The 25911-nt window shown below is 40.1% G+C and overlaps 2 protein-coding genes across 3 annotated transcripts; one reads left to right on the top strand and one right to left on the bottom strand.

Annotated features, from left to right (window-relative positions):
• Window positions 1-2612: 2612 nt before the first annotated feature.
• On the bottom strand, window positions 2613-18521 carry Tnpo (transportin 1). Its single transcript, XM_022840171.2, has 7 exons — window positions 17988-18521; window positions 12442-12594; window positions 11967-12146; window positions 11510-11725; window positions 9490-11203; window positions 8655-8905; window positions 2613-6331 (listed from the first exon to the last, which is right to left on the bottom strand). Exons 1-7 carry the CDS (start codon window positions 18102-18104, stop codon window positions 6224-6226), a joined length of 2739 nt encoding a protein of 912 aa, XP_022695906.1. The 5' UTR covers window positions 18105-18521; the 3' UTR covers window positions 2613-6223.
• A 333-nt stretch (window positions 18522-18854) lies between these two features.
• Window positions 18855-24160, top strand: Vps28 (vacuolar protein sorting 28). 2 transcript variants are annotated; one of them, XM_022840169.2, is made up of 6 exons: window positions 18855-18999; window positions 19580-19640; window positions 19790-19879; window positions 20738-20945; window positions 21117-21262; window positions 23560-24160. In XM_022840169.2, the coding sequence occupies exons 1-6, from the start codon at window positions 18900-18902 to the stop codon at window positions 23681-23683; spliced, it is 729 nt and encodes a 242-aa protein (XP_022695904.1). In that variant the 5' UTR covers window positions 18855-18899; the 3' UTR covers window positions 23684-24160. The 2 variants fall into 2 exon arrangements, with proteins under 2 accessions (XP_022695904.1, XP_022695905.1); XM_022840170.2 differs by lacking the exon at window positions 18855-18999 and adding an exon at window positions 19105-19128.
• Window positions 24161-25911: the final 1751 nt, after the last annotated feature.

Below are 25911 nucleotides of genomic sequence, written 5' to 3'. Positions count from 1 at the left end.
ATGTAAATGGCTCCTCGTATATAGTAACAGTACCTAGACTTCAGTTTTTCGCTCTCAATCTAGCGTCGCCGATCTTGCTTAGGCCTACCTATCCCGTTAGCCTAAAGGGTCTTTTGCTATGTACGAGCCTATGTATATAATTATATATAATTTTTAATCCCATTACAATTATTAGCATTATCACTATTACTACCATCATTCATTGCTATTATCACCCCTAGTATTATTTTCGACACTTTACAATAATTACAGAAATTCTTATTGGTAATCTTAACTGATGTATGTATATAATTATCTAACAATCTTTATTATAATTATTTACTACTTATTAGAATCATTGTTCTGTAATATGGTTGTCAGGGGCTAGCCGCGGCTCACAGAGATTGGCTTGTATATAGAGTTCTTTTTTATAGATAGCAGAATTGTTGTTTGTTACATGATCATGGTTGCCGTTGTTGCTTGTAGCGATATCACATATATGCATCGAACGATGAAAAAACTCGGAGAGACGGCGGTTCGAACAGGCGACGTCTAGTCAACAGACAGCAATCCCTAGTCCTTCCCTGGACCCGTTTTTCCCGCAGTTCTATTCCAGTGAATTAGACCCCCTACAGAGCATCCCGGAAACTACACTTCTTCTATAAGTTCTTAGGAGAAACAGCCACCGATGTCTTCTAACTTTCGTCAGCAACAAATAGCTGTGTCTTGTATCTTCCCTTCAAACCGCGTTCAAAATAATCATATTAACAGTAATAGTTCTGATTGCCTAAAACCTTAGTGATTTTCACGATCAAAATCTGCATTCCTATTAATATCCGACTGGCTCTGAACGTTAGTGTTTAGCTTGACTTGAGACGAAACGTTCATCATACGATTAAACTATCACTTGTATCTTAATTACGTTCCATCTAGCCCACTACTTAGCGCCATTACATCTGCGACAACTACAGTGCGACGAGATAGCTGCAGAAAAATCTGGATCGACCTTAACGAAGAATGCGCCTATGCTTTTGATGGTGTTGCATGGCATGCCTCAGAATTCGGTTCATTATCAAACAACTTTGGTACTCACTATTACCTGGCTCATCTTTTCGTGTTGTTAGCGTTATCACCTATACGATTGATTATGTCTATTACAGCCACCACTACTGCCGCCGCAAAGAACAACTTTTTTTTTGCCTAAAGATAATAGTGATGTACAAAAAATAACCACAAAATAATTACAATGAATGAGGAAATGATGAAGTCCTTTAAATGACCACTCACTCAATTAATAAAAATTTGCTTTATTTTGAGAAGTTTGCTTGCGGTTGTGGTTACATTTGATTGCTATGTACGGTGGGCAGGCTTGAAAAACCATGGTTAGCAAGCTAACGTCTCATTAACAAAAGAGACGCTCCTTGAGGCAGGCAACCAAATTTTAAGCAAATGCGTCGAGGTGTTGTTTTGAAAAGTGTGAACCTGTAATTCCAATTGTTACTCGCTACCATATTGTGGGCGGTGTCGCGTTTTCAATTCTGTTTGCAACGTTTACTTCCATTGTGCAGGCACTGAGTAAAAAATTGATTATCGAACGTCATTATTTGATGTTTAAAGCTCTAGTTGTGTAATCTGTTGTCATTCGTATGGTATATTATACATGGACACCCATTTTCTTTGTGATTTCTACTCGCAGCATCAGACGGATCAAGAAATTGACAGCCTTACGGTGGGACAGGCTAGAGAAGTTTGATAATCGCAACAACTTCGGTATTTTCATAGATTTTTCGATGCGTGTAAAAGCAACTATACATTTACGGTTCCTTTTACCCAGATCACGTTTATCTAACCATATCTTCTGGTTTAAGTTTCTACTCAAGTTGACCTCCGAACATATAATATGTCCTCCGATTTTGTGGTGCCCCCCTATAGTTTGCTGCTCGTTTATTTCGATTAGATTTTTCTCTTTGTCAGTATCGCCTTCTTGCTCGTTGCTTTAATTGATTTACCTAGCACTGTTAAATTCGGTAGCATATATATAGGTCTTTCTTATTTAAACATGTTAATACTTTAGAAAGTATGTAAATACATCCTTACTTAAAATACTTCGGTCAACTCGAAATCCTTTGTAAAAAGTACACATACTGTAGCGTCGGGTGAGACATCGCACTTTTGTTTCGTGATTATTGATACTGTTCTTATCCGTTATTGTTGGTAGTATTATTGAATTTAAAGTCATCCAAATTATCTGCTACCGTCCTTTGCCGGCGTATGGTTATCAAGATTTGTTTAAGGGCTTGGCTTCTACAAGTGCCGAGTCTCACAGCAACTGACTAAAGGCTGTGATTGCGTAGGTAGGCGTGTTTGAGTTGTCGGTTAATGTTGTCGTATTTGTTATTATTGTACTCATGCTGCGTCTGAAGTGTGCGTCTGCGTATACATGTATGTATGTATGTACAGAGATAATTTTTTGTCGAAACGGCTGAACCTGACAATCGACGTTCAGCAAAAAACAGCTCACAAACATAAAAAAATTAAAGAAATATAGCAAAGCAGGAAAAGCTGAATACGTTTTTGGCCTCCTCAATAGCGCGTATTGAACAAAAAACAAAATGAACAAAAGTAAAAAAATATTTTTCACTATACGATGCAGCAGCAGTAGATTTATTAACACAGTAATAGACATTTACGATTATTATAATTATAGACTTGGACAGAAACCGCCTAACTTGTCTCTTGTTTCCACGCATCCACCAAACTTATGCCATTTGTCCTTTATTATCATTATCTGCCTTAGTTATAATCATATAATAATGTAATTACAGTTTTGTATTATTATTATTATTATTATCACCCATTAGTCTTATTATTGTAAATTCACTCGACAATAGCTTTATCTGTCGCCTGTGTTCTGTTTCGAAATGCAGAAGCCAGCACGCCAGCTAACTAGCAACAATAGTATGCATATTGCGTGCCGCTAAGAACATGACACGTTAGTCTTCACCTCGTTGTTGTTAAATTGTAATAATATTGTATATAGTAATTATGATTCTAATATAAATTGTACTAATCATCTTTCGTTCTTATTATTAAACATCTTTATGGTCATTTTCGTTCCATACACAGTTGTCTAGATTATTTAATAGCCACCTCTCTCTTCCTACCTACCACCTAATATTCGGTAGACAATCACCCTTCGTCCGATTTTTCCTCCCACGTAAAGTTTTGGGAGTGCGTCTTATTATACAAATATTACACTACAATATACAATTGTTGTTACTACCACGTACTTTTTGCTACTTTTTTTTTATCATATTAGTATATAGTGTCTGTATAATTAATGATATATAAATACTATTTCTGTTGTTTCTTTATATTCTTTTCACGTTTTTCATTTCGAAAAAAGAACCCGTTTTCCCCGTTACTACACACACCGAGTCACACGCACCGCGCTCCCACTTATCAACCATGCAGACAAATACGTGACCGAGCGGATATTGGGATATATCTCATGTCTCTCTTTACCAAGTCCAAACAGGAATAATACTTGTGCTACTAGTCGCAGGAATTCAAAAGCTTATGAGTTTCAATAATAATCTTCATTATTGTCATTATCAATATTATTATTCTTATCAGTTATGTATCAATATTATTATTCTTATCAGTTATTATTCAGTTTTTGATTACCATAGAGAATGCTGCTGAATTGGATGACTGTCATTAGATCATTTCGGCAATTGAGAGTGTCTAAACCCGGCTATGAAATCTGTCTCACTGATTATACGTTGATGTATGATAGCTGTCCATTTATAGGAAGGGAGAGATTCGATCCGAAAGACGGCGTATGTAGACTCACAGAAAAAAAGAGCAGGCAGTCATACTTGTCTAACAACGATACTTTGCCCATATTACTCGATGCTCGATGTTTATGTTTGATTTATTTCTACAGAAGTGGAGGGCGTCGATATAAAGAACCTAAAAAAACTTCCCAAGCTAGCTTTTTGGTTATTGATTTAAGAGTTCGATCATATTGTATCCTCCCACCCGTTATGGTTGAAGCGTTGTTCGCTGTGTGGAAATCACTTCTTACAACAATGATAACAATAAAATTACTACATTATACAGATCATTAGGCCTTCCTTGTCTTTGCCTTCTTCTTATTCTTACACTGAGGGCTCAATTTCCCACTATTATCAACATGATTACTCTCCCAATATAGTCATCCTACAACGCTTATTGAAACGTCACTGCTGCCTGTTGATGGCGTCGCCCAGTTTCTATTTAATGTCTGTCGTCTGATGTGGTTGTTGTTGTTGTTGTGTCGGTGTATGTAGGGAAGGCGGAGTTCTATTTTGTCGCTTCATCCCACACGAAAATGAGAGAAAGATACGACAAGATCAACGATTACTGTACAAAACAAACCGTTCCGTGAACCGCGGTAACCTCCCGTTGAGGGGCGCTACGTTCTGGCGTCTTTATGATCGACTAATTATAATTGCTATTTATTTTTGCTTTAGTATTATCGGTCTCTTCGTCATCTTTCTGTTAACAGGCATCGATAGTTCATTGAATTTGTATTCTTTAGCCAACCTCAGACATCACATTCGGTACGCTACTCATCATCTTGTTGCTTACAACTCCAGAGGCGGCAAACCCACAGCCCCTCCTCCTCATTTACACCACAAGTCATCATTTCATCACGTATACTTACAATTAGCTTGCTTAATTATTATTTAATTCATTAATATATAGTATCTGCTAAGCTAACTGGCTATGTACGGCCCATTTAAACCATACGATTTTCCCCATCGTTTTTCATACAGCTATGCATTATTAGCCATCTATGTATTTCCATATATTCCATTTGAGAACTCACTATATAAAAAGACAGTTTTGGCCAATTCTAGAATATAATCGGCCCAGATAAGCACATTACGGTCGGTTTTCGTCGATTTCGACGCACAGCCGACTCCGTTTAAACGAAATCATTTCCGACTCCCTTATCTTTATCTGCTTAGTTCTTATCACTTAGTACTATTTATTGGTATCCTGTCCATATATCTAGATATATCTAATAGATATATAGATCTTAGCAATTATCTAATTGCCTTACTGCTGCTAGTACACTAACTACACTAGTCTACAACTAGAATGGAAATTGTAATCTGCGGTTGTTCACAGGAAACTTCAGCTAGTTGCTACCTGCCTAGACGAAGCGAACTGATGGTGATAGATTTTTACCTAGGAGCCGTGGAGTGTGTATCTAACGATGGTATGTGTCACGATTCCCCATACATTTATATCTACGCCATCTTCTCATTTGCTCTTTCGTTCAAACCTTCACGGTTCTCGGTTTTACAAGACTTCACGCTCTGCTACGAGTGATCTCGAGTATGCTCTAATGGTGCTAATTAGTCGCTCCTCGCTGAAACTTGTGTCTAAGCGGTATCGATTAGTGTAGTAAAGGTGCCCGCACCTCTGCACACAACATAGCACCTTGAGCGACTCTCTGAATCATCGATAAGCACTTGCCCGCCCGCATGGCCCAATGCTGGCTGATTCGGTGCGTATACTATATTTGCGTCCCTTAGGTGTTTTTTTCTTAATTACTGGTTGTTGCTTGGGCGACTGAAGATCGTTTTCACTGCTTTTTCCTGTAGTAATTGTGGCCAGTCGCTTTGTTTTCCTATACCTGCTTAGAAGGTTTGAGAACCATTAACTGGACGACGGGTAGCCTGACGGCAATCTCATTTTTCCGTCCCCAAACAACTTTGTTTTCTATTTAGGCCATTATAGAGATGCACTGCTAGTGTAAAGTTGCATTGTGAGGCCCCAGGTATTCAGTCACTAGTAAATGTTCCTTGATCAGTTTGCTGTTAATTGGCCTGTAGAACCAATTTGGTCTCCATCAGTTATCACGACACCCTTATATCCTTCTAATTATCATCACACGTCACCTCTTCGATGTTCACCCACTAAACTCGGCTGGTCTTCAATGGTATTAAAGTCGTCATAATCGAATATCCTCTTCGTCTAACAGCTCACCACTAACTTGACCGTGCATACTCACTGAATAACACGCAGATCGTGGCGAATGCAATTCGTTGACGCACACCAACACTCACAAACACAGTGATCATTTTTCAGTCGTCGCGGCGTTGAATGACATGCCGCTTTGTCGCTTTCGGGGTGTTGCAGTGTTACTGATATTGTTTTGTGCTTTAGCTTATATCGGTGTCAGAACTTATAACATATAAGCCTGTCGCAACCTCTCGTGCAGTGGGGCAGGAAATTGCATCGTGAAGCGATTCCACGCATCTTCGCCCACTTGGTTCTTGAATCCATGCAGTATCTAAAAACAACAATGATAGTAAAGATAGCAGAATTACCGCTAATGGATCGTTCAAACTCAAGAAATTTGTAAGGGATCTAGGACATGGAGACTATTAAGGAAACAAAATAGGATATTGCATATATATTTTTTTCTTACTCAAGGTTTATGCTAAAACAACAAGTTTGTAGAGTTCGGAGTTAGTCTGCACGAAACTAGGTTGTTTACAACTATTTTTTACTAACCCTTTTGGCCAGTATTCTCTCCGCCTTTAATAATAGCTTCAAAACAATTTAACATTTGATTAAATAGTACTAGGATTTTTTTATAATAAAGTTTTTGAAAGCATAACAAACATTGTAATATAAAAAATCTAGAATTCGTATGAACAAAATGCTAAGAACATCGAAAGTACATCGTGCAGCTTTTGGATAGGGGTAGTTATTTTAAACAGACCGTCGGCGCTGTTTGAACCGTGGCTTCCAAACAACACTGGCGTAAGTAATGGCAGGCAAAATATACTTTTTATAAAGCCATACGTGTTATTATTATATAAAATGAAGTTCCTTCTTACATACTATTTTCGGTTGCTTGATCCTAAAGCTTCTTGAAATCAGATTTGATCTACGAGTGACAAGTTTATCGGTTCCAGTGATGAGCTCCGAGTATATGAACGTCAAAAACACTAACTCCCAAATGCAGATATTTTGTGGTGTACGTCCCATACGTACTGTAGTTGTACCCTTGTCTGAAGGTGAATCACTTACTTCAGCACAGTCCTGTTGCTGCTATGTTTTCGGCTAGTTTCGTCCAACTCTGTATTGTGGTAATATGCTTACTGCTCACGATGTGTGACAGACTCGTAAGCGGGTTCAATATTCAAGTGGGCAACATCAACACAGTAAGTGTCGTTGACGTGAAGCGCCCAGTCGTGTTGATTTTAGACATTAAGTTCGTCCGCGATCACCAATTGAACTGAGACCTTTCCACAAAATTCCCGTCGTATGACTCAGGAAGCTTACAAAAAACCACAATCATGGATATTGGTTGTTCGTCATTTTTCTACCGCCATGCTAATCTTTGGCGCCGAAAATGTATACAATTCGACACGATACGTACACTACAGAAATTTTTTTATACGTGTCATCCGAACTCTGGCAATGTTGAAAGCAAACTATGCAATTTGTATATGCTAGCTTTATACGTATTGAATAGCATTGCCTTTGAGAGGTCGAACGATAAAGAAGTTGATGGTTGCTATGCGTTTGGTCCTATCATCGTTTGCTAGAATTACGTGGGAACTAAGATATCATTATGTATTGGTGCCTCTTTGAGCTCGACAGCGACTCATGAGACAGAAAATTCATGAGCATATGTTTTTTGAGGCACCGTCTGCAAATCCGCGTAAGTAAGGAAAATCTTCGTAGTCAATCCGAAAAAAACTGAAGTTGGGACTAGCGAGCAATTACAATCGCCTAATGAAATGAGTTGCTCACACAAGTGTTTGCTGTCGCGCGCAATTGATCAGAAGATCCAGCCAAAGATGCGTAAGCCGCTCTAACACTAGCACGACCGCGTACTACGTGACATTTCGATTCCATGCATTTCCCTGCAGGGTGAGAGGCTGGAGCGTATGCAGTGGAAAAGGAAGAATTAATAAGAATCGCAACTCCATTTTAATTGGATGGATCTTCTGCCTCTACTGTACACGCAATAGCACCCATTATAGCTAAGTTCAATACTATGAATATCTCCATTTGGCTATGTTTTTGTGAAAAGGGTGAGTTGGAGCTGATGGCGAACAAAAACTATTGTCAACTGCCTGATGTTTCCAAATGGATTGAATGCACCTATTATTAAAGATTGGAGGAAAAATCCGCTCGGTGTCTCTTTGATTTATTGACCGTTCCCAGTATTAATGGATTACCACTTTACCTTAAAAATCCCCAAACAATTATAGGCCTACGCAGTGAATATTCCCTGATGAACATATCACTTTTCCGGAACTTAAAGTCCCATCCTTCTCAAAAGTCTTGCATTATTAGAGCTTGGTAACCTTGATTGGTAAAGGAACAATACCAATCGTATACAGTCTTTGTTTAATCCATTGAGCAGTACTTCCATTATATTTAAGCTTTGCACTTTTCCGCGCTTTTTTTGTAAATTTTGACAAACATTGGATACTGTTTGGGTTTAGCAGGCTTTATTATGAGATTGAAGCCACACTGTTCTTATGAAGTCTTACGTGCTTCTTTGCTGCCGAATATTATGCTGCGCCTTCTAACGTTATAAAAACTGTATCATTGCTTTTATACGAAAACAACAAAATATCACTTTGACTAACCTCCGCGAAAGTGTTCTTGAGGTCGTCCCGGGGATTGACCCACGATGCTACGGCGTCACAAAAGTAAATGAAGTCGTTTACTACTCCTGCAGGATTGGCGCCGATCATGGCACACACACCACGGAATGCCGAATCTTTCTCGTCGTTGTCACGTATATTCCGCAAGGTGATGCACCAGGGCTTGACGAACTGTGCCAACACGGGCGCTACGTCCGCAGGACACACGTAGCCCAGACGACCAATAGTGATCGCTACAATAAACGCAGAGAGAAGCAATTTATAAGGAATGATTCATGAATCAAACTTTGATCCTAACAGATTCAGAAATGAAGAGCAAACATTATTCACAATTTTTTTTTATATATAAACTAGCTGAGACGACAGCATCATTATCTTCATTGCTATTTGAAAACCTCTGCTTACGGTTAAAAAGAGATACACTTGTGCTTCTTGATAATAAATTTGAAGGTGAATTATGCTACGTTAAAGTGCCGCAAAAGGAAGAGCAAGCATTTAATGTTTATTTTAGCAAATTACGCTTGTAGTTAAATATCATTAATATATACACATGTGATGCTAAAGGCGCCTGCTAAATTCACAACGCAGGCGGCTTTCATAAAAATTCAAAAGATTCCGATGTATTGCATATTACAGCCATCTCCGTAACCTTTAAATTCAGAAAGTATATTCGATCATCAACTCTGGCATACGAAAAGCTTAAAGAGTGTCTCATTTTTCCCACCGCCTAAGAAAAACCGCACGTGTACTCCTAATAGGAAACAAGATGTAAAACAAAAAAAATCAAACCTTTTGGCATTTCAAGTACTGTACTTACCGGTGTTCTCCAGCAGCGTTTTGGGCGTGGATGGTATATTGATGATGCCAACGAGCTGATTCAGGAACAGAGGAATATAGGGTCGTGTTTCTTGACCAAGCTTCACCGAAATCTCGCCGATGGCCCACGTAGCGTTGTTACAGACAGACAGCGAGTCCGGGTTGAGGTTGTGACCAAGAATGGGCATGAACTCGGCCACGCATGGACGCACGTGTTGAAAGCACGCCTTCGTCAGATCGCCTAACAGCGCGAACGAGCTTTGTCGCACTTCGCTAGATGAGTCTTGCATACACTGGTAGAGGAGTGCCATTAAAGTTGAGGAGCCTACGAGTTGGCCCGTATGCTCGCCGAGACCCTCGGCCAGGCCGCTAAGTAGATCTAGTGCGACGATCATGAAATCCTTGTCAGCCGGCTCATATTGCTCTGGGTGTGCCTGGTGGGCCATCGCCTGCTGCAACGTCTGCTCCACGAGTGAGACGCAACGGCGGAACACCGGCTCACTGTAGGGCAAGAAGCCCACCTGCAGTGCTGTGGCGACCGATGACAAGCACTCGAGTAGCGGAAACAGGTCTTTATCATCGTCCTTTAGCGCATTCCACTTGTGGATGAGTGGCGGCATCAACATGTCAATGTACTCATGCCGATTCAGATGGTGGCCTACAGATTCGGCCAGTGTGCCGATAGCATCATAGAGGATCAGCAGATTCTTATGCTGATACTTGCTAAAGGCAAAGACCAGCGTCTCGAGAATTACCTGCAGGTAGGGAACCAGCTCCGTGCACGCCTCTTCTTCAAGGGTGGCAAATGCCGAACACGCCGCCTCCTGGACTTTCTTGTTCGGATCGAGGATACGTTTCAGGAGTTCGGTCATTAGCGGCTGCAGGTATTGCGTATGTTCCTGATTGACCACCCAGTGCGCGTAGCGCGACAGAGTCCAGCACGAGATCGACCTTACTAGGGCTTTCCTGTCGTTCAGGCAATGCCCGATGAGGAAAGGTACGAGTTCAGGCAGGTGCGGGGTCATACCAAGAGAACAACCTTCGGCGATAGCGCCCAGTGTCAAGATGCCACTTTCCTTGACTACCCATTCAGGATGGAACAGTGTCTCTTTGAGGATGGGCAGCAAGATGCTTAGCAACTCGTTCTGGAACACATTAGCCAATGTATCGAGCGCCGCGGCTGAACACTTCCGCAAATTCCAGTCTTGGTAAACATCATCGTCTGTATCCAGATCATTGTCATCATCATTGTCCTGTTCTTGATTGGCGTTTTGCTCATGCGTTTGACCTGATGTCTCAGAGGGCCCGCCTTGGCCAGATAAAGAGCCCCCATGCACTTTAGCCCGATAAAACCGCGGTCGAATATCTTCTTCGCGATCGGGAACCGTTGAGTCATCGTCGACGTCTCCCTTAAGTAAAATGACGTCGAGGGTCGAATATCGCATGCCGCGGACAAGTACGGGAATGAGGCGTGCTAGGTGAGGTGGCTGTAATGCCTCACGGCAGATCGGCAGCTCAGCCAAGGTGAGCCAGAACTCGCAGGCCTCAAGGGCGACAGCCTCGTCAGCGTCGTGCGTACATTCGAGCATATACTCGATAATGTGGCCCATATGCGGCAGGAGACGATCGACGCGCACTTCGAGAAGCATTACCAGTGCGTGGCACACGTTCTTGCGCACATCCTTGTCATCATCCCTAGCAAGTCGGAACAGGCCCTGATGATATAACAAACAACATTTCAGTTGTCGATAACAATGGGAAATACATAATTTTTGCACAGTAACATAGAACACAGAAATGCAGAAAAATATGTTCGCATTCAATTGAAAACGCTTCGTAGAATTTCACAAGTTGAGACCTATACTCAAGAGTAATTAGTATATATCATCGATCGCTGCTTGTTATATCGACATGTATACAACATTGTCGCCTATTATTGGGGCAAATTCCAGGCAGGTGGACGTCTAAACTTTACTTGATAGTATAAACTATTAATTTTCTGGATCGATACCGTGACCTACCTCGATAAAAGTGTCAATGTGGAGTGTAAGCGCCTGCGGCATGCTAAGGATGAACTGGTTGACACAGGCTACGGCATGTGCCCGGATCCTGGCCGAGCTGTGTTGGAAAAAGTGCAAAAACTTAGGTATCATGTGATTGAGGGGTCGTTGCAAAGCGTCCGAATCCAGTTGCTCCGCACTGTCCTCGCAGATGTTCTTCAAAGCACCGAAAGCTCCCTGTTTTAAACGGCACACATTCGATAAGCTTACCGGCACGATATAGAGAAAATGATAAGAATACCTACAGCCTTACTTTTCCTTAAAAAGTAAAAACAGGCTCCAATATTACAAAAACTTGGTTGTAAAAATATGCTCAAGCAGCCTTGCACTGACCCAAAAGCAAGGAGTTGCTGCAGATACCGCTTGAAACCTCAATAGATACGTGAAAACAAATTTCGAAAAGTTCTGTCCGTCTCACCTCGCAAACGTTGTAGTCCTCACTGTCGAGCAAAACGCACAGTGAGGGCAAAAGCTTAGGCCATCGAGACAGTCCACCTCGAGATGCGATTGTCGTGATGAGAATTCCGACAGTGGCGCGAATTAACGCTGAGGGATCACCCAGGCATCCCAAAAGCTCCGATTTGATGAACTCAGACACCTGCTCATTTTGCGCACACGACACAGGTTGACCAGGTTACGTAAGTGACAAGTAACCGGAATGTTAGAGCCGTTTTTAAAACAACGGCGAGTACATAGATCAGATTAATAAAAGTAGGAATATGTATGTATATACTGAGTTGACATTTCGGCTGCAGCGTCGTTGACCTTGGAAATATATATTTTTATATATATTTATATATATATATATTATATATATAAAATTTAAGTATTACGCTAACACAACAGACTTTAAGACAAGCTGTAACAACAACTTTATCCTTTGCAAAGCTTACCTCAGGCGGAAATTTGTCAAAATGTGCTCGGACATTATTCTTAAGGATAAGTCCCGACAATGAACGCGTAGGGTCTTCTTCTGTTTTAAGTTTCGTTAGGACGAAGATCAGATAATTGTTGAAATCTGGATATTTGTTCAGATCTTCAAGTTTCTGTAAGATCGAAAAGTGCATCACACTTAGAATTTTTGATAGTAATAATACAAATACTTGAGGTTATTCCCTATTGTTTTATTTTTTTTTTGCTAAAACATGTGCGTTTAGAACTCGGGTTAAAAAATGAATAAAAGCAACACTTGCACTACATAGTCTTGTGATGTACCTTATCAGTTTAAATATACGTCGTCTCCTCACATAACCTACGTTTTGAAACCTGAAGGATCGTGAAAAAAACGTGAAAAAAAAGCTGATTTTCGAACATAAGCAGCGGAAAAATAAGATTCATCCATATTTTTCATAGTTGCAAACAAAAATTATATTCACACCAATGAAGTATTTTATATCTATGACTTCTGCGTATCATGAAATACCTGAATTTCAAATAATAATCATACTTGCAACTAAGGCAACCAGGCCAACTACACAATAAGAAACAATGATCACCTCCGTACAAGAATGGCTTGTGATTTAAACATTAGAAAATAATTCAACCACCCGTCAAGATTTGTTAATGAATTTTAACAACTGTTTGTTGCGCATTTGCCGATAAAGGCTTTTCGATCCATTAATCATCTTTCAAATATATATTATGCATTAAACAATGAGAAAACTAACCGTCGGAATATTAAGTGGAATGTTATCAAGTCTTGAATAACTACTGCTATTCGTCATTTGCCCTTTGAGTATATCACGTGTTTTACAGCCCTGGAAGCAGCTATCAATAACTTACGTTGATTTACCACTTTCCGATGATATTCTAACAAATTTCAATGGCTGACCAGCTAAAAATCTGTCGATAAAGCGGGTTAATCTAATTCCTATCCCAAACTTATGGTTCAAGATAGAGATTAATCGATCGGCAGGAGAATTGCAGAGGCAATACGTGAACAAACCCAAGATCAAACGATGCTTGTTAGCGACAGGTTGCACTTATGTGCGGTGAAAGGAAACCTCACATTGGCCTTTACTACTCAATATGAACTCCTAATTTTTTTACTATCTTTTCAATAAAGAAAAAAACTTAATCACATAGCCCCTAAAGATAAGAATTTAAAGTATGTTGTCGCTTCGGATTCTTCTATATATGCATAAACATCCATTTACACGAGCATTCAAATCGATGACAATCTGTACAACGAAATAAGGTAAAAAAAAACGCTTCTCTTGTTCCTACAAAACCACATTGTAAACGTAGTCATCGCATTCTTTCCCCCTAATCTATTGCTAACAACCCATTGGATCGTAAGAAGCCTCTTAATCTCCTAAGTAGGCGCCATTTTAAATAAAGCAACTATCTATTATACCCAGTATTCGTGGCAGCTCTTCTCAGCACGTTAAATTAACCGGCACTTGATAACCTAAGCACGCATTGATTCAACTTATAACAATTCAATCTGAAACAACTGTAACCTTTACCAGTCCATTTTTTAGCAATATATTACAGATTACGAAATCACTGCGTATGTGTGTATGAAGTGTATATGAAGCATAAAAGGATGTCCCAATTTAATTCAGACAGGCATCGTCTAAACAATGTATGGGCAGTACAGAAAGACAGTATGGTGCAATTTCATTTTGCTATACATGTAGGTGTCGACGCCAGATCATGAGTGAATAATGCTTAAATGTACATAGAGGTAACGTAAAGTTCGTTGCATATAATGTTTAAAGTAACCATATATTGTCTCAGTTACTTAAAGTATTTAACTATATTTTGACGGAAAAAGAACACAAACTCAGACCATGTGAATACGATCTGGTGCGTAAAAGCAGGGCACATCGTTGCGCACAAACAGTTTATGCTCCGCTAGCTTAAATTTTTCTTTGTTTCGAAATACAAGTACGTTATTCGTTATAGGTGTATGGCGGACACCTAATGATCATATGATCATTAGGACTTAGGATCATTATGACTCCGCTTTACTGAGGCTTGTTTAAACTAAGTCGTCACAACCTCACAACAAATAGCCTTCAAGTTCTACAAAAAAATTATCATTGAACAATGCTGGTCGTTAACACAGGTCGCGACAGTATTATTGAGATGAATGAAATGTGGTATCGAAGAAACCAATAACCGTTAAGATGCGATCTTTACCAGCAGTTCTGTAAAAATAGGAAAATCTTTACCGGATAGCGAGCACAGAGATGAGCATACACGGCGCATGCATCGAAGCATCAAAATGTACTCGATTCAATGTACAGAGAAAGTAAGTTATCGGCAGATTTACATAACATCGAACTAAAGCAGCATGATCTTTAATTTTATAAACTCCTCTGATAACAACTTGATACCTTAAGAGTGCATAAATGCAGTCATGGAGCCTTTCCAGTCCAGAGGATTGATAAATCACAATTCTTCGTCTTGTGGAAACACTTGTGGGAAACCAAAAAACTGTTCAGCTGTTAGCTGTTTCCTGTACAACAGTCACCGAAAAGCATTTGTTTTTCCTTTTTCCCTTTTTTAAGGAAAACGAGCCAACCAAGATTTCTTTTATTTGCCACTTTAAAACAACTATAATCAACGGATAACTAAGAATGTGTAAAGACGGGAGTCCACTTCGCTAAATATGTGACAGTACTGCGAGTCTCACTCACCTGGACGAATTAGAATTTTACACAATCAATACAAATCGCAGACATTTCCATTAGACAGCAATCGGAACATCTAAACGAACTGCTAACAGTCTGGAAAGGTTGACTGATGAATTTTGTTGCATTACCGCTTCGTTCCTCGGCGGCTTTCATCAGTTAACCATGCGTTAGAACCTGATTTAATTTGGAAAAACGAGTAGTCCATATTTTCCAACAGGAGAAAGCTGTTCAGAGGTAACCGCTTGATGGATTATAAGCTGTCCAAATGGTTTATGAGAATTATAATCCCATTATATACCACTGCGAGAGCTACTCAATAACATGGCATAATCAATTTAGAAATCATCTTTATCAGAAGGATATATTCGAGCTGAATAGTTTTAGCGTCTTATCTGCACACAAGTAGCGCGATTAAACTGAAAACAGCACACATTTAAACACATGTGACATGTCCAAAATTACAACACGCGTTATGAAGATTATGCACGTGTAAGAAAAACAAATTATTTCTTTCCTGCAAAGCTCGGTATTTTTTCTTTTCCATGAAAGCCAGACAAATTTATACTTGAACTAAATTACACCATATATTTTGATCAGCTAATATTTAGTAAGTAACTAATACTATGCTAAATACTGCAAATATATAAGTTTAAGCTAGCTTTGTCATAACGTTACAAATCGACAACAAGCTGTTCTAGTTCTCTACCCTTTTCACATCAAAATTGTCGTATTTTATATGTTTGCACTATCATGCGCATGCAAAGGGAACTCAATACAAGAGTATTGAAAATATCACACCTTTAATAGCGCTATAGAACAAAACGACCGATGGTTTGTGTACTTTAATAGCTAACAGAATTCAAAAAAGTTTTATATCACAGGTGAACGCATGTGCTACTGTGGATGCGGGCTTGACCCACAAAGAAACTCAGGAACAACATTCCTTTCCGTTGGAGGAAAGCAACCCGCCTTTGCCCTTTTTGCTTCTTCAGGAAAAGCAAAAGAGAGCAACCAGCATGTATATACTCGTAGCACAACATAGACAGCCCTTTCAAAATAGTCGAAGCAACGCCGCGGCGAAATGTCAAGTTCACGAACCATCCAAGTGGCTAATAGCTTTTAGGCTTCCCGTCCTCGTCTTGTCGCATGAAAGCCTACTATAGAGAGGGCGAATACGATCAGTGGTGTGAAGTGATGTCACTAGAGAACATATGAATAGACTGTACACGAAACAAACTCGACTACATAACAAAAGCAATGATGACAAGAAAACCATAATAGCATGCTTTATATATACTATAAGGTTTGGCCTGCAGCAGTGATCAGATTTAAACACGTCCACTGATGCCAAACAGCTGGCGAATTAAAAGCAAGATAATTTAACAATAGCGCTAACACTACAACAACACAAGTTGTTAAGTCTGCATAGCCAAGGCAAACGTTGCTGGTGTATTGCAGTTGGCTAAATGTGTGCTTTGCGAAGTGACACTTCGTGAGCAGAAAACAAAAACGAGACAGGACACAGAAAGGTGCGAAGTCTGTCTTCGTAGCCTCTGAGATAATACGGGCACCGCATGACCGGCCGTCGGAACGTCGACTTGTACCGACCCGAAGCAGTCCACCTCGCCATAGAGTCAGCGTTATTTCTCCTTGCTAAGCACGACCGCCACAGTCATCTAATTTACTCAACCCAACCTGTGCCGTTCGCTAATGTTATTATTATTATTATTGTTTTTGTTGTTGTTGTTGCTGCTGTTACCAATGCCTAACGTTGTATTGCTCGTTGCGTCTTACGGACTTGGGGCATCGCAGCACAACAATGCGAATCAGCCAGTTATTCCTGGAGCTGACTGGAGAAAAACAGGAAGCCATTCATCCGAGCAGAGCACAACGTCGTCGCAAATTCAATGACGGTTGCCGTCCCTGGGGCAGTCCTCCGTTAGACACCAGCAGTACGATAGATGCAGTTAAAATTATTAACAGCAGCAGCAGCCTAACTAATCCCGTATTACACCACATCTAACGACGGTACTGGATATAAAACTTTTTTAGTAATAGTCGACGGAACACCAACATCGTTGAGGTATACGGTGGCTGAAGAGGTGGCCGAAAACGTCACATTTACAGGATATTGGCACCCACCAAGTGAACAACACACTGTTGTAGCTAAACCTGTTAGCAGTGATGGTACGCCGTGCGGGCTATTGGCAAGGGCTTCTTGTCGTTAATGGTCTAACAACTTTTCGTCCTCGGTCCGTCAGTCTATTTTGAGTCCGAAAAATAAATATCCAACAGCAGCTCCTTTTGCACTATTTTATTCAAAGTATCCTGCTCTTTGCCATACCAGCAGGTGTTCTGTGATGCAAAACAGAAGTCTCAACCCATGACAATGTGTTTATGCGAGCACAAATTTTTGTCGGCGACACCTCAGTTGGCAATGCTTGCCAAACACTTGTGTAATTCGTTGAAGCTGTTTTAGCTCAAATCGTCCAACGCGTGCATGTTGTATCGGAGATTCCTCACAAGTGCTCCCTCCCTGACTCATGACAACTTGTTAGCGAACAAACGAGTAGAGCAATGAACCCGTATAGCTAGACTATCGTATCGGCTCGCCTTACTGTATTGCAGTGATACAATCAACAGCACCCAGAGTATGAGTAATGATGGAACGGCTTTAGTAATAATTATAACCAGTCTGTAGTGGTAATTGTAGTGGTAAATGGAAACGGCATTATGGCTAGCACTCGGAAGTGAGAGCCGTCCACACAGACAGAGACACACAATTGCATACTGACCTGCTGTACTGTACGCTGTATCGTTGTGTCGGGACTCTGCGACTCCTTCAGTAGCTGCAGGATCTGTTGGAGACCCTGCTCCGCGGGCTGCCATACCACACAGCCACCGTTGGCCATTTCTACTTTCTACGGCTACAACTACTATTCCAGCCGGATTGTGCACGTTGACTAGGCTACCGGCAATCGCACTCCACAACTCTCATATAGAACACTTCAACGTAACGGCCCTACAACACACAAACACACGTCTTGAATAGGCTACGAGGCCCAGTTGCTAACGAAAAACGATTTCACACCGACAGAAGCTGAGCAAGGAGCGACCAAAGATGGTTGAATTTTTATAGGCGGCTCAATGCAGCCGAACCGACCACCTCGCTTTGCTGAGCGCGAAAATTCAAAGTTGCCTGACGGATCAGCGTTGACCCCTCACATGCACACGGTCTTATTTCACCCTTGTAGTATAGATCGGCTTAATCGAAAAAATCAATCGAGAAACGTAGAAAACGTATCGAATTAATAACACGTGTCCGAAAGCCAAACATTATGAGAAAATTGCCATGTTAATTATCGTTAGCAATTTTTATTTTAGTCGTCAGATGGCGCATTGACCACCGTACGTTCAGAGAACCCTCTATATATACATATATATATATATATATATATATACATATATATATATATATATTCATCCATAATTTCCTACGTAGCGTTTGTCCTCAGAAGGGCGAGCTAAGGAGTTCGAATTTTACCAAGAATTTTTATAAGATCCTGCTCGTTTTGCAAAAAGTTATAATTTCTAAGAACAGAAATTGATGAGAGGCTCGAAAGATGGCTTAGCATGTTGACGCAGCCCCTGGCATTCAACAGCAGCATCAGCAGCAGTAGTAGATGTAGTAACAGCAGCGGTCGTTGATGAAGATTCCGCATGCTGCGAGCTGTATTCGTCGGCCAGTTGCTGTGAACGTAAACATCGCAATGTCGTCGTTTGCAGGTCTCATCCAAACGCAAAATGGTATATTTCATAATGTGATTACTATCCTATTCGAGAACGTCAATTTGCAACCGGACATTTTGGCTAGAGCCTACGAGGCATCGAATAACAAACTGCATCATAACGAGCAGCTATTGTATGTCAAAATGAGTAGGTGGAATCAGCAGCAAGTGAACGAAGCGCCAGTCCAAGTGAAATAATTGTGTGAAATGACAGGCATAAAACCGCCGTCGCGCGTAGGGTTCCCGTGTCTGAGTGCGTCTATTAATAATGACGCATAGGCTTCAAACTATATTTGCACCGTTGCCCCACCTGTTTTCACTGAGTAATCTTTAGTTAAATATCACGGTGCAGTATTGCTTAATGAAGTTCAAGAAAAAAATTTAAATCGAAATAAATGCAATGTATGCGGACACTATGTATTTGCCGCAACTTAGAGGCATTATTTGAGAATTGCTGTTGCTGCTGCTGCTGCTCGTGAGATCCATTACAGATGCTACAGATAGGGTAATCATTTAATCAGAAGTGATTGATACTTCATTCTTTTGATTAGTTGCCGGTTTTAACATTAATATTATTTTGTGCTGTTATCTTTATGCAGACAATCGACCGGAGCTCTACGAGGAAGTCCGGCTTTACAGAACTTCGAGGGAAAGGACCAGGTGGGCAGAAATACCTTAGTAAATACACTCTAAGTATCTAAGATTTATTGCTGCTACTCTAAATATATGTAATGTAATTCCATAAACATATTCATAATAACATCAACGGTAACTTTATTTGATCATATCTTTGTGTGACGACTTTTTAGGTACGACAACATGGCCGATCTGTACTCTGTAATCACCACACTCCAATGCCTAGAAAAGGCTTATATCAAAGATGCCGTCACACCAAAAGAGTGCGTCATTCTATTGACAAGTGCTATATCATTATTAATTTCTTAAATTTATTAACATAGTTATTGTATTGATATAGTTAACCTTTTAGACCAAAGCAACTTCATTGGCTAGTGTATCGAAAAGGTTTTAGACGATTTATGTTAATCAAATATTTCCAGTTCATCGGCTATCGGCACACAGCTGCTTTGTATTTTTCAATTGTCGTCTTAGTAATTCATATTTAAAGCAATGAGTAAAATATTTATCGGTGGAGCGGTTTTTTTTTATTATTATCACCGCGAGGTACAAGTTGTTTTTGCTATATATGAATAACAGCAAAAAACAAAATGTCGAAATTTAGACCTCACAAAGTTAAACCAGAAACCCCAACCGGTTTTAAGGTAAAAGTTAATTTGTCGTCTCTATAGCAACAAAAAATAAAATTTAAAGAAAATGTTTTGTCCTAGTCGGATGCTATATGGAACAAAATATTTACTTTTTTTCATCTAATTAATATTTCATAGTTTAATACAGTTGTGACGAACTGGCAAAGGTTTCGTCTTGTTGAAACATCACAGTTATGAAGAGATTGTACCTCATGACCTATGAAGTCCATGAAGACTAAAATGCCCTTGGAGACAGGTTTGCTGTAAATTATTGCTTATACAGTTAGTGACAATCCGTACAACTAGCTCATAGATTGCAGAGAACTTTGCTATCCATCTTTTTAAGCAGTACGAAGCTGCTGCACGAGTACAGATATTGAGCAAGTACTGAACATGCAGAAAAAGCAAAACACTTAAATTGCTACCAATTTTGGCCGACAGTTAAAAGTACGTTTCATAATTTGTTTACACTTTTTAATATTTCAATTGTAGGTATACTGCCGCCTGCTCAAAGTTGCTTGTTCAGTATAAGGCGGCCTTCAAACAGGTCCAGGGTGAAGGATTTCCGACAGTAGAGCAATTTATCTCGGCGTTCAAGTTGGACTGCCCGGCGGCCCTCGAGAGAATCCGCGAAGATAGGCCCATTACGATCAAGGATGATCGAGGAAATACTTCGAAATGTATCGCAGACATCGTCTCAGTAAGTATTAGCCTCATGATAACTGCAGAATTCCCATCTTCGTTATGGTGTCACCCTGTACGCATATGCACTAGTCAGTTCTATCGGTGTTTAGGGAACGAATCGTAAGAATACGAGGTACCGCATCATCTAACGTTACATTGGTTGTCGTCTTTAATTGTAATCCATTAGCTTTTTATCACTACTATTGACAAGCTTCGGCTGAACATTAGCTCGATGGACGAACTACAGCCGGATCTTAAGGAGCTCCAGGAGACCATGAGTCGCCTAAGCATTCTGCCTGCAGATTTTGAAGGAAAAGCAATCGTGGCCAAGTGGTGAGTACAAATTTAACTTTGTAACAGACCTAATCTTTGTAGTTGCCTGTAATTATCCCAATCGATAAGGTAGTGGTAACGTGCTTACCTACCAAACTTAAAGATACATGGTGCCGAGATCCGAAACCCAACACATTTAAACATTTTATGCGGGAAGCTAGCCATCGGAAATGATGCCTCACGCGAGTACCGGACGTAAAGCTCAAAACATTTTAGTAGTTTTGTAATTATTAAGGGCAATATAATGCGTGACCTAAATTTACTACGGATACATTAAGTTCTATTCGGTACCCCAAGTATGTGTGGATAGCAAGAAAATCTTTTTCTCAATCTTCAGTACGTGATTTTACACGCATAACCCACTTCTAATAATTTTATTTATTTTTATTTATTTATTTATTTACTTACTTATTGGCTACCTTTAGTCTAAAGTCTGGAGGTTCATTGTGATCAGTATTCAGTTCAGTACGTTTTTCTTAGGTTCCTACTAGAGAGAAATAAATGCAGTTTATTATTGATTATTAAGTTATTATTAAGTTATTGATTTGCTTAGTGCGAGCGACCCTTTCCGAACGAATCCAACTGTCTGTACGCTTCTTTAATCATTTCCTCTAAAGCCAGGTATCTCTGTAGTCAAATTATGGCTAATTACCTTTAATATAGGGAATGATCTGCTGTATGATGTAGGCTTAACATTTCTGTGAATATCTACTGAATAGAGGTACATTTCAACAAAGAAATTCTGCTGTTTATAAAAACGTAGTCTGTACATTTGATAATGTGAATTGCTTTTCTAATATGGAGAATAAGTTTCGGGTAATACAACAATTCAGATGCCACCGTTTGAGACAAGATCTTAAAAATCAAACTACTATAAGGCCTCAATTTCTCACCGTCGAAGATGGCCAAACACAAGAAAAGGGTAACGGTAGACCGTATATGGTGTAGATTGAGCATGGGGTACTTTGAATTAAATATGGGATAATTTGATGGTCGCTAGACGAAGATAATTTATTTACAACTGTTCGGATTTTTGTGGCATTGCTTATCTGCGGTTTAACCGATGCGACTAAACAGTAATTACTTCACTTCCAATTTATTCTAAATTGATTAGGTCGCAAAACCAACCGTGAGCCTTTTGTCAAGTTATTATTGCAAGTAATAAAGGCGGACGATACAATCAAGTGAGGTTGACTTATCGTTTATTGGTCCTTTGGCATTTGCCGTTATATGGTCCTAGAAGTTCCTAGCAGTTTTTTAAGCAATATTAACATTTAGGTGTAAGGCGCTTCGAGGGGCACTTCGTATATTCTTGTGCAACCATATATTGTTGATAAAAAAAGATTTTTGAACCGATGACAGGTAGCTAATCGGTTGCTTCCCAATTGTTATTGTTGACAGCAATATCAACGGCGACATGATGATATCATCTTAATAGCTATAGCTTGTGGCCTTATTTGTTTAAGGATGGGGTAGATTCATTCGCTAAACGTCTTCGTCGCGATTCGTTGGCTAGATAAGAGAAGATTGGCTAAAATAGAAAAGTTTCGATTTGGCAATATAACTAAATAATCAATCTTTTAAAAAACATGTGAGTCAAGAAGATGTTGGGGACGAAAAAATCAAAAAGGAGCATTTTTTTTTCGATCTTGTCATTAGACTTGTCACGATACTTGCATAGCTGAAGAGTAATCTACACGAGGAACGTAAGTCGCACCGGAAGCGAAGCACTGCAACAAGCTCGTACTTATAGCATATAATACCACATGAGTTTACTACGTGCTGTTTTTTGCAATTTTGTAGCTCGAATAGTTTAAACAGGTGCTTTTTTGTGTTCTGCTGGTGTCACGATCTGTTAAGGTAGACCGTTCTTACGTGTACTTAAGCGTGGTAGGCAAAGTCCTTGAATTTGAGCGTGACAATAATGTAAAATGTACGTTGTAGCAGAGCCTGCGGCGGTGTGATGGTAACTGATGACTTAATGGTGATCAGAAGCAAATATGGACTTACTTCGAACGTTTGCTAAGTTATAAAGACTAAAGTAACGCGAGTCGTTTCTACACAGTGATAAATAGTTTTAAATGCTTTGAAAATAGTAGAAATCAGTTGTTTGATTATGGAAAACCGTTCTAGCTTCTTTTACCTAAAGACTTATCTCGAACCTTATAATTTAGAATAATGCAAAATAACAAAAATAAAAAGTCAGTTCTAGCTTTTAAGCTACAAAATGAAACCGTTTCAGCTGCCTCAGCGGAATCTTCTGAGATGTGTGTGTTATAGAAGTTTCTTACTTGCAGGTTAGAAACTATGGCAACGATGGCGGCGTCGGACGAACTGAGCGAACAACAGGTTCGTCAAATGGTCTTCGATCTGGAAACTGCACACAACGCGTTCTCCAGGGTATTACACGATTCTCAATGAGCAGAAAGGTTTTGGCATTAATTGTGATGCGTATTATGGTGTCAAATAAATGGAATTGTGCGAAACTCAACCAGCCATTTATGGATATAGTCTAGTTGAGTAAGGGAAGGAAACGCTATTCCAAGTCCCACAAAGAATAGTATTACATCGAAGTAAAAATTTGCTAAGGTATACGTCGAATCGGGCTAGCTGAGAACTAATTATGCTATTTCTAATGTTTATGAGGTGGCAATGGGTCTTCAACCTTCACTGGTAGACCTGCCCAGGCAAGATGGGAGATCGTCTTAATGCAATCAAATGCTGTATATATATGCTCTAAGAGAAAGAAATGGTTAATCATAAACGTCCGTCAGGAAGTGACACTATGTATGCTAATGACGGGATCGCTATCTCAGAAAATGGCCAATCTATTTATATGCGAAATACAGAATGAAATAAAGTCAAAAAAAGCTTAAGGGATGCTTTAGAAATAAATAATGGTGGATCTTTTCCTTCGTCCGATTCTATTTCTTCTAATCAAATGCGCCATATCAATGACGAATGCTCTATAGATGGTTAAGAGCTAAAATGGTCATAATATTGAGAAGGCTCCACTTCTATGCGAAATATTATAAAATTTTTGTTCACTTTAGCAAGCATAACAACTTTTGTTAGAAATTAATTGGCTTATCAGCGTTTGTTAAAGAGAGACTGCGCTATTACCTGGACACTATTTTGCCTCATATTGGCAGCTTCTTGTAGTCATCGTTCAGTACCTATCACACAATCCGCTCACAATGTCGAGCCAAGTACAACGCAAAACGGTAAATCGCGGCATGTATCATTTTAATTTGTCAGACTTTCTTAGCAGGACTTGTATCTTTACAGAGTGAGAAGTTTTCACAGAGGTGACTTCTCTTAACATATATTAAATTTTTTATAGCTTACGGATATTATTGCTCCTCGATATTTCTCTTAAGAAAAGGTTTGTTACTCGGGACGACGTGGTCAACACCGCTAGAATCCTAATTAAATTGCATGTGTTCATCCGCATACATGGACCCCGGGAAGTTGTCGGCAGGCGGACTGATTCCGAGTGGCTTAATGCCACTCGTTATATTCGTTTCCTGCTGTCTTTATTCTAGCACGTGGGCAGATGCAGCTACCGCTATAATCGAATCCAAAATCACCTGTCGGTGTCTTTATCAGTCCATTGATTTATCTTGCTTCAGCGTTTGCTGGGCTGGGTCTAGCCGAGCTGAGCTGAGCCATTTCGTGACATCACGTTACTAGCGCTTGTGGCTTATTTGGTGTAGCGCTCTTTGTGTGAAACCATGCCAGAGATAACGCGACTTCCGGCTAGAGGAAATGCAAAAACACTAAATAAGAAACAAAGACTAGATTGACTCCCAGCTGACCTTGATGGCCTTCACGCATCGTTTCGAGGAGAGGTCAGGACAAACGAGGTTGCGTTGCCCGAACTGGTCACTCGCGGTTAGCTGCTGAATTAGCCCCTATACAATAGGACGCTCAGAACAACCAGCGACAAGCGGGCTACAAGCAGTAACTAATAGCCAGTGTCAAAGTCACCGAGGTTTGTCTGAGTATACCACACGCCGTAGCTACTGCCATTACCAGAGTACTCTTTTACTACTGCGTGTACCGGACTTGGCAGGAGGCAGATGAAAATCGCTTTGCTCTTCAAACAAGCTAGCATAGGCCATTTCGATTCAGTAAGAGGGTCTTCCGAAGGCGGTGAGCAGCTTAGACCGGCCAGCGTGGTCTAATTCTACAAGGCCATGCGCTGCCATCCACGCACACAAAAACACCCATAAAGAAATTTCATAAAGTGATCGCGCGTATTACCTGCTCTGTATGTGTCTGTCTGCGCGTATGTATATTCCTGTGTTATATTTAGATGAGGGTATGACATTGTACAACAAAGGCGCTTTGCCTCGCACAGTCCGTAGTCACTCTAAGAACTGTTAGGTAACGATTCCGAAGTGGACCCCTGGAGAGATTCCGGTCAAAACCTTAGCAGTTGTTCTGGACTTCTGTGGAAGGCGAGCGAAGACCTTATATTATGATTAATTACGAATGGCAGCTAACTTCTACAATTAATTTGATGCTGACAAATAATTGGTATAATTATATTTGTCTAAGTGTCGCCATGCCCATGTGACTGTCCATTTACTCCATAAGTAAGCATATTTACTATTCCATTTCGCTCTCGCTCTCTCTCTCTCTCT

The sequence above is a fragment of the Varroa jacobsoni genome, unplaced genomic scaffold (genome assembly GCF_002532875.2).
Source record: "Varroa jacobsoni isolate VJ856 unplaced genomic scaffold, vjacob_1.0 scaffold_850, whole genome shotgun sequence".
Classification (NCBI taxonomy): domain Eukaryota; kingdom Metazoa; phylum Arthropoda; class Arachnida; order Mesostigmata; family Varroidae; genus Varroa; species Varroa jacobsoni.
Note: the sequence above shows the minus strand (reverse complement) of the source record. Positions and strands in the feature narration are given on the sequence as shown.

Bases quoted from the DNA above. Each gene is read 5' to 3' on its own strand.
- Vps28 (XM_022840169.2), top strand. From the start codon at position 18,900: ATGAAGATTCCGCATGCTGCGAGCTGTATTCGTCGGCCAGTTGCTGTG. The intron at 19,000-19,579 runs GTATATTTCATA...ATCTTTATGCAG, and splicing joins TCTCATCCAAACGCAAAATG to ACAATCGACCGGAGCTCTAC. The intron at 19,880-20,737 runs GTGCGTCATTCT...TTTCAATTGTAG, and splicing joins GATGCCGTCACACCAAAAGA to GTATACTGCCGCCTGCTCAA.
- Tnpo (XM_022840171.2), bottom strand. From the start codon at position 18,104: ATGGCCAACGGTGGCTGTGTGGTATGGCAGCCCGCGGAGCAGGGTCTC. The intron at 11,726-11,966 runs GTGAGACGGACA...CGTTTAAAACAG, and splicing joins AGGACTACAACGTTTGCGAG to GGAGCTTTCGGTGCTTTGAA. The intron at 8,906-9,489 runs GTAAGTACAGTA...CGTTTATTGTAG, and splicing joins AACGCTGCTGGAGAACACCG to CGATCACTATTGGTCGTCTG.